Source organism: Durio zibethinus, chromosome 6 (assembly GCF_047325235.1).
Source record: "Durio zibethinus cultivar Kanyao isolate XHJ-2024 chromosome 6, ASM4732523v1, whole genome shotgun sequence".
NCBI classification, from domain to species: domain Eukaryota; kingdom Viridiplantae; phylum Streptophyta; class Magnoliopsida; order Malvales; family Malvaceae; genus Durio; species Durio zibethinus.
The window spans coordinates 889,343-898,129 of NC_143167.1; the positions used below are offsets into that span (position 1 = coordinate 889,343).

Sequence of the window (8,787 nt, forward strand, 5' to 3'; positions counted from 1 at the left end):
TAAAATTGCACATCTCGACAAGATTTAACTGGTCTAACTTGATTCAAGAGTCTTTGCCAAAAGAAAAAAATGGCCAAGCATGGAATAAGGTTGGACCAACACTTTCAATGGCAAATGGAAATGGTGATGCATCTATAGCTAACAATTAATTAACTTTTCTTGTCAAAGCAAATCTCCCTACCAAAAGAAAATTAACTTAATTTATCATCAGATTCATAAAAGTCATTGAGATGATCCATTTTCTGTTGGCTAGAAAACAAATGAACAAATTGTTGATTCTCTTTTAATAAAAGGGATCTCAAAGATATTGGCCAATGCCTACTTTCCTCCTCAAAGCGCAAATGCTAACACACATCTTCTTCGCTTTCATAGTACCACCGATGCTTAGCAGGGAAGGAAGGGCTGCATACAACAAAAGACTATACCAGTATATTAAGAAAGGAAAACAGACAAATATTGTATGCAAGCTTTCTTGCTAGTATTTACTAATTTAATTTGCCATTGATTTCTGTTGGCAAGAAATGAATTAACTTTTCTTGTACTCTTTTAATAAAGGGGATTTCAAAGATATTGGCCAATGCCTACTTTCCTCCTCAAAGCGCAAATGCTAACACACATCTTCTTCGCTTTCATAGTACCACCGATGCTCTTAGCAGGGAAGGAAGGGCTTCATACAACAAAAAACTATACCAGTATATTAAGAAAGGAAAACAGACAAATATTGTATGCAAGCTTTCTTGCTAGTATTTACTAATTTAATTTGCCATTGATTTCTGGACTTTCATTGAATGACTAGCAGCCGAATTTATTTGATACAGAAAAAGGAGAAATGCTCCAACTATACTCGTGGTCTACCCTGCACTGTTTATATTGGTTCATCAAAAACAGAATTTCGTAACAACTTTGGTTTCCCGTTATATTGAGGGTGCAATGACCTGCTCTATTGTCCTGGGTGATCTTGGCAAATCTCTTTGACATTCTTGAATGGAGCATGTGGAAACTAATTTAGTTGAAGCAAGTGAAGCATGGAACTCTTCATGCCCTGGTGGCTTGGTGAAACTCAACTTATTATCTCTTCCTTCAAAGTAGCAGGTGGAGTGCAGCTTCCTTCTTTGAACCTCATCCTTAACTCTCTGTAATGTGAGAAATAAAAATAGAAAGGAGATAAGTAAATGACCACCTCAGTGGAAGACGAATTCAAGAAGCATTTCTAGGACATGATAACATAATTAAAAAGATCTCGTTAGAATATATAACTGAGATGGCATGATGATAAAATAAGAGGTTTATGGAATCTCAAGTGCACATTATTCACTCTTCCCTCCAGCTTTAATGTCAGTAAAAATCAGCCCAGCAAGTAATATCCAACAGAACCCATTCACTTATCTATGTAAATTTATCATCATGATAAAATGTCTCGTGGAAGCTAAAAGAAATCCTATAGTATTAGGTAATACTCTTCAAATTTACAAACTTTAATACATAATAAAAGAATAACACATGAAAAATTCCAAAAAGTAACAGAAATGTTTTGTTTTAAGACTAAGATTATCTAGAAGGAGCATCATGTTGGTTGAGAGTAATGCCTTGATGTGAATATCAATGCATTAATAGAGTCTGCCAGTTGAGAACAATAACAACCTAATGTCTTAATCCAAGGAAATGTCCAAGATAGAGAAGTAATTTGACCCTTCATGAATCGTCCAGCTTACAAAATTAAGTGACAGTTCAGATAAAACATTTGGAAAGCAATATCAATTCATAAAATTCTCAAATCGACAAATCATCACCTCATAACTGAGTGCACAGACAGCAAGGGCGAGAAAAGAAGACAAAGGAAAATCTAGATCTCTTGTTATCTATTCACAAACAAACACACAATGCACTAACTAGAATTTCCTAATAAGCATGAAAATTTGATAGCAAAGTTAAGATTACAAAAAAAAAAAAGCTTTCAGCACTTTAACCATGAGAAGACACCTATAATTTCATTCCAAGTACAAATCGTTGATAAAAGAGTGCCAGTATATGGTCTGCATTTCCAATATAATGCAACTTGAGTCTACCTAAAGTGCGCATTCTAACCATTTAAACCCAGAACTCCTCCAGAAACCCACTATATTCATTCCTTTGAAGATAATGCTAAAAATGTACTTGTGCTACACACATGGCACTTGCAGTCAATGCACATTCCAAAATGTTTCATTACAAAAAAGCAGTATCAATATTTAACTGTTCATCCCAATGAAGTTGCAAAAATTCACATTTTATCTAAAAATGACAATTGCCAACGTTAACAAACTAAAATCCCTCAGTAGTTCACTGTAAGTCCGAAACTCATCCCAAGTTAAGTCTCAATGATTCACCTTTTTTCAAATAAAAGAAGGCAATTTTCCCAACATTATCCAACTAAGTTCCAGCAAAAAAAAAAAAAAAAGAACATCAATGAAACGGTACCTAAATGTCAGCTCAAACAATTTCATGAAGTACTAACATTTCCAGAAAATATGGAGCAACAAACCTGTAACAATCTCAAGTCGAACTTAGGGAGACCAATCTGAGCAACAGTAAGTGAACCAAAAAAGTTCCCCACCAAAGCAGCATCAGGAACATCCAAACCATGAACCAATCCACCAACAAACCCACCTAAAAAACTATCTCCAGCACCCGTTGGATCAATCTGGTTAGCCCCAAAAGGCCCAATTTTCATTTCCCCATCTTTCCAGTAAACTTCACACCCATCTTTCCCATGCGTTACCACCACACAACACCATTGCCTCACTTCCTCAACATCCATAAACAATGCCTCTTCCGATGATGCCTTTAAAAACTTTAGCCGCGGTAACAAATGGTAAAACCCACTCTCTTTTAACGCCACAAGTTTTACCGTCCCGCTTTCATCAAAAGCACGGATTAAAGCTTGGATATCAACAAAAACTGCATCGCAGATATCAACCATTTTTTCCAGCGTTTCCGGTAGCATCTCTCCGCCAACCCCAACCGCCATTCCAAATTCGAACCTTTTATCGGGTAGATCCGATGGGTTAATTGGGTCGCAGGATTCGACCCGTTTCAAGACCCGATCCTGATGAGCATTCTCGTTAGAACCCAGATCGAAATAGGCGTGGAAAACGGTGGTTTTGGAAACGGGAACCACGATGGGATTGTAATTAACCGGGTACTTAAAATCAAGCCCAACTTTTGCGGTTAAATGGAAAGAAACGGAGAGGCCACTAAAGACGTTGGAAATGAAAGAGGCGGCTCCTCCAAGGGTTTCAGCGACGACAGCACCGCCTTGGAGGAGGACATCGTGGCAGTAATTACCAACGATGAGAACACTTTGAATTGGGTTGTTTTGGGTTTGTGGGGTGGTGGTTACCATGGTGGAGAAGTGAAAAAAGGAAGGAATTTTCTTCTGCTGGGGTTCGGGGTCATGGAGATTAAAACAAAACAATGGTGAAGCTTTAAGAAACGAGAGAATCCATTGAAAATAAAAGGCAAAAGCAGAGAAAAAAGATAGAGAAAGAGAGGGATATTTAGAAGGAAGAAATGGAGACCGTGAATTGAAGACAAAGATATAGGTGTCAAGACACAGAGGACGTGCGCCAGAGAGTTACGTTTTATAGGCAGCAAAAGGCCAAAGACTGCAAAAATTGCATATTTTTGGCAGTGATCAGAGGGTCGTTCTTAGTGCTTTGAATTGCGAACCAAAGAAGACTGACTGATTCCCGCAATCTTTAACGATAAATATAATAATAAATCGAATTAATTGCCAAACATAATACTACTTTGTTTTTGTTAGTATTTTCTTGATTTGGACGGGAAACTGAGTGGTGATTGAAAACCAAAGGAATATGATTCTCTACTTCAACATTTCGAGACTACATTTATATTCTCCGTGTGAGAATACTTGGCGTTTCGAATGTGATACTCCTTTTTTTCCAACCATTTTTTTCTGCGTTTACTTGAATCCTTTTCTCGGTTCAAAAACTAAATTTGAACACAAACACCACACAACATTTGCAAAGACAACTGCTCCAAAACTCAACGCAGGCAGCTTTTCAGCAAAAACGGAATCATATTCCAACGCAGGATAAAAAAACCTATAAGATAAATCCAATTTCTCATATTACATTTGAACATAGTGATTGCAAACCACATAGTAGCGATACCGTCATCACAGATTGATGGCTGAGTCAATAAGTTAATTCAAGCCTTACGCCCAAGGGGAGAAAGCACATTAGACTGTTTATTTGCTAAGCAAAGGTTAGGACTTAATAACAGGATAATTTAAGTGATCAAACCGGAATATGAAGATTGTCAATCAGAACGGATACCACCCATAAAAGTCCTTGGATCTGGACAGCTCCCAGTAAACTGAGCTTGGGAGAAGTCAAAACCTGGGTTCTGCGGAAAGAAAATAACATTGTTATTGTAATGTGCAAGTCACACCTACACAAGTAGTTGGAATATGGTTTTAACAAGGTATCAAGTCAAATGTTTGATCACGTGGATTCGGGTTGTGATTAACTATATAAGAATCAAGTAAATGATAACAGTTCAATAGCACTTAGATAGGCAACTAATGTGTAAACAAAACGACAGTTAAATGACAATTATGAGAATTAAGAGTTTATCATAAAATGCATCATTTACATACATGAAATCAAAAGAGAAATGAACACTTAAAATATGTTTTGCAGGTGTCAAAACTCAAAACATTCCAAAATAAATGCATATAACTAGCATTTTTACTACCATCAATTCCAGTACAAAATGTTTAACTCTGAAACAACCTAATATAGAACAGATTGAACTCACATTTATAGATGATATTACTCTAATCCAAGAGCCAGCTTCTTGGAAGCAACTTACCTTTTATTTGATCAATTATTAATTCAATCTTGCTTTGTTGCATAAAGTATATTATGTTATGTCACTATCTGATGGATTAGCCAAAATCTACCTACGATGGTAGTACCTACCTCAACTTGGATTATAGAATGCTTTGCTTATTATTAGAGGTTAGAAACTGCATTTATGTGATTATATCATGTTTTTCTCCTCTAGAGCCTCTCTTCATTTTGCTGGTGGTTAACCTCACATGCTAAGCAACAAAATACAGCAGAAGAATCACAAAGTAAGGTCCATGCTACATCATGAGTCCTACAAAATTTGCAATAGGCAGCTTCATGATGGGAGCAAAGATTTAAATAGCGGTCGGATAGTGGTAAAGCGGCCGCTATTTTGCGGTCGCGCCACCATCCGCCACTACTATTAAAGAAAAAACAGGGGAGAATTTGAATCTCGTCTATAGTGGACGTATAGCATCTGCAAATTGCGGCGTAAAGTTGAATAACGGCAATGGCGGTCCGCTATTGCCTGCTACTCCGTTTTTCATTCAAAAATTCAAGAAAAAAATTTTCATTTGATTTTGTTTAAAAACTTAAAATAAAAACAGCAAGAAAGAAAATAAACATCAATTTACAAATTCAAGAAAAAAAAAAACCACAAAACTTAATCTTCCAAAAATATCAATTCTCTTAAATTCAACTTCAATCAAGATCAAGTATATGCAGTTTAAGGTAAGTAATTAATTCAGCACTCAAATTACCTTTTCTTTTAATTTCCAAATTTGCCGTGATTTTGTGTGTTTGGGATTGGATTGGGCTATGGTGCATTGGTAGAAGGGGGCAGGAGTTGCTGGGACTTAAAATGAGAGACAAGAGATGAGAGTGAGACTTGAGGTTGACGGAGACGAGCAGATAGCACACACCAGAATAAAAAAGAACTGAGAGATGAGGATGAGGATGAAGGTTTGGAGAAAAAAATTATGAATGCAAGGTGAGGGGATGAAAAGTTGTGTGGGTCTGTGCAATTTAGTTAAGAAGCAAAGGAAGTAGACTTGAGGCTATCGTTGTTGAAGATTGCCCACAATATGGAGACTGCCAAGTTTGATTTACTGTAAGCTCATAAAAAGCAATTCTCTTGGCTCATAAATAGTAATGCTCTTACTTAATTTATGGATGTCTAATCACTTATTATTTGATTTATGAATATTATAGTTCAGTAATAATTTGATGAGTACGGTAATTAAATAATTAAATATATCATTCGTTATGATTATTTATTTTTCACATATTTATTTATCTCTTGTTATTTTCTAATTATCATATGAATAATTTTTTAAATATAAATATTTTACTACAAATATTTTTTGTTAAATAAATAAAACACATGATATGATATAAATTACTTTCAAAATCATAAAATAAGAGGTTTTATGATTAATAATTAAAATTATTATATTTTATAGCTAATTGAGCAAAATTTTAAAAATTTCACGACTGCGATAGCTGCAATAACCATGAAGGTCTCTATTATATCTGCAACTGTGACAAACGCAACGCGACCGCTACCGCAATTTAAATCCCTTCATGGGAGTAAAAATAATAGATGCTTCTGGTGAGATCATTCCTCACCAATTTAGAGAAAAGTAAGACTTAAGATTTCATACTTCTAGAGAAACGTAAATTTCAAAGTCTATAATTATAATAGATGAGTAGAATTCACCCATGTGAAACATATGAGGATCAAGCATTAGTTAATGTGGGATTTAACTTATAAATGCATATTACATTGTCAAATACTGAAGATATTTTTCTTCAGAAGTTTTTCCATAATAGTACTTGTTACTATGGCACAAATATGAATATAGACGCATTACAAAGTAACAACTAACAAGTATGCATTCAAAGAACTAATGCATGTAATTGACACAGCAATTGCAGGACAATCTCAAAAAACTATGGAATCAACATGAAAGAAATACAAAAATGAAACAATATAAAGCTACATATGGTAATATGGCTTGCTAAAATGAAAAACATCTAACGAATATCTTACTTGGAGAGAAAGCCTGAAAGTTATAATGAAAATAAATACGGTTCACACAGAGACAGGAACGAAAAAACAAATCTTTTGTCAAGGCATAGGTGTGTGTCTGTGTGAACAACTTTTAACCACCATCACAAAAGAACAAGTGGACCTTAAGAAAGAATAAGGTGAGCACATTAAGTTTAGCAATAGCATAAAAAATGACAATGATATTGTAACAATAGAATCATTCACCACACGAATGAATTGAAAATGGATATCATAACATTTAGAGCACGTAAGTTTAAGAGGGAAACACATGATTCACCTCTTCTTGAAACCTCTGAAGCATAAGGCGCTTCTGCTCGAGATCAGTGGAATAAGGGTCCAGCTGACCCTGACCTAGTATAGGTGATGACCACGTCTGACCCTTGTCCCTCTTTTGCAATGTTATGTGCATTATATCATCCTCTGGCCACATTAAAACACCCCATTTTATCTCAACTCCAAAAAACCAAACTTTCCCAACCCAATTATCCAAAAACAAAGAATCTAAATAGTAATCCATCATTCTAATTCATGAATTCAGCCTAAAAAAACATAATTAAACCAAAAAATAATTTCCAGAAAAAGAAAACAAGAAATACCGAGCGTCCAGAAAGATGAATCCGTCTTCACCGGGCAGAACAAATCATGCTGAAAAATACCCAAAAAAGGAAAGAATTATTGAAAATATAAAAAATACAAATAACGTCAAATTTTAAAAATAAATGATAAATTAAATTAAAAAAAAAAAGAGACTAACATTGAGATAAGGAGGGTTGCCTTTGATTCCAACTTCGACATGTTTGGACTGAATCTTACAGTAAAACTGCTTGGAGTGAACATTCGGCGGTAAATTTATGTAAATATTTACCTCTTCCAAGGTTTGATCCCATTCAAACACCTTTTCATCTGAAAACAAAATGAAAAGAAAATTACAATAAAAATTCAAAATCACGAACATCAAACAGAAGAACATTGAAATGTTAAGACAGGGAATGAGAGGAAAACCGTTGTGAAGGAAACTATGTCGTTTTTCAGGAGCCAATTTCTCCGACATCTTTTTACGGTTTGAATTCTTTTTTCTTTTTTTTCTGTTGCCGGCGCTCTTTCCTTGTACCGGTTTGGGCGGTTTTGCTAATCTTAAGTCTGGTTTTGTTTTTGGTTTTTTTCTTGAAACTTCTATTCCTAGAATTTCATAATTTGTCATCTGAGTCCTTATTCTTTTACTATATTTCTTTTTAGGGAAACTTTTAAAGTAAATTACACTTTGAGCCTTTGATTTTCATTTTCTTGTATGTTCAAGTAACAAAATAAACTAGGCATAAAATATGATTGAACTAGCAAGTAGTAACTAGGTTGCCTTTACATTGTGGAATTGAAATCTCTTCTTCATTGGCTAGTACATAATCTAGATTATATATATATATATATATATATATATTCATGCTTACTTTTTAAATGCTTCAAATTTGATTACAGAAATAAAAGATACTCATAAATTATATATTATTATTTTATATATTGTTAATAAAATTTTAAATGTTATAAACGAAATTAAAATATTATCATATATTTTTTTATTTATCATAATATTAAAATACCCTAATATAGTTTCTCTCTCTCCTCTCTCTCTCTCTATATATATAGATATATACACATATATATTACCAAATGGATGTACTTGAAGTCACTTCCCCTCCGATAACTCTTGATTAACCTTCATGTTAAGATAGAAATGATTTTTTGATTAATCTTCATGTTAAGAAAGAAATAATTTTTTTCGGTTCAATTTATTAGGGGACTTTTTTCTATCCAAGTACATAGTGTTGTCACTTTCATAAAAGATGACAATGGCAACTTTCGTAA

At 34.3% G+C, this 8,787-nt stretch overlaps 1 protein-coding gene and 1 pseudogene across 2 annotated transcripts; both read right to left on the minus strand.

Moving 5' to 3' along the window:
* Positions 1–672: 672 nt before the first annotated feature.
* Positions 673–3,606, minus strand: LOC111285170 (inositol 3-kinase-like; annotated as a pseudogene). Its single transcript, XR_016342633.1, has 2 exons — positions 2,522–3,606; positions 673–1,133 (listed from the first exon to the last, which is right to left on the minus strand). The product of XR_016342633.1 is annotated as an inositol 3-kinase-like (transcript).
* Positions 3,607–4,076: 470 nt separating this feature from the next.
* LOC111285171 (uncharacterized) lies at positions 4,077–8,084 on the minus strand. The gene is made up of 5 exons (XM_022874464.2): positions 7,930–8,084; positions 7,682–7,830; positions 7,524–7,572; positions 7,205–7,347; positions 4,077–4,407 (listed from the first exon to the last, which is right to left on the minus strand). Exons 1-5 carry the CDS (start codon positions 7,976–7,978, stop codon positions 4,321–4,323), a joined length of 477 nt encoding a protein of 158 aa, XP_022730199.1. The 5' UTR covers positions 7,979–8,084; the 3' UTR covers positions 4,077–4,320.
* Between the last annotated feature and the right edge of the window lie 703 nt (positions 8,085–8,787).

Coding starts and splice junctions, on each gene's coding strand:
- LOC111285171 (XM_022874464.2), bottom strand. CDS start 7,978: ATGTCGGAGAAATTGGCTCCTGAAAAACGACATAGTTTCCTTCACAAC. Junction 7,831..7,929: donor ACATAGTTTCCTTCACAACG/GTTTTCCTCTCA, acceptor TTTTGTTTTCAG/ATGAAAAGGTGTTTGAATGG. Junction 4,408..7,204: donor TTCAGAGGTTTCAAGAAGAG/GTGAATCATGTG, acceptor TTCTTTCCGCAG/AACCCAGGTTTTGACTTCTC.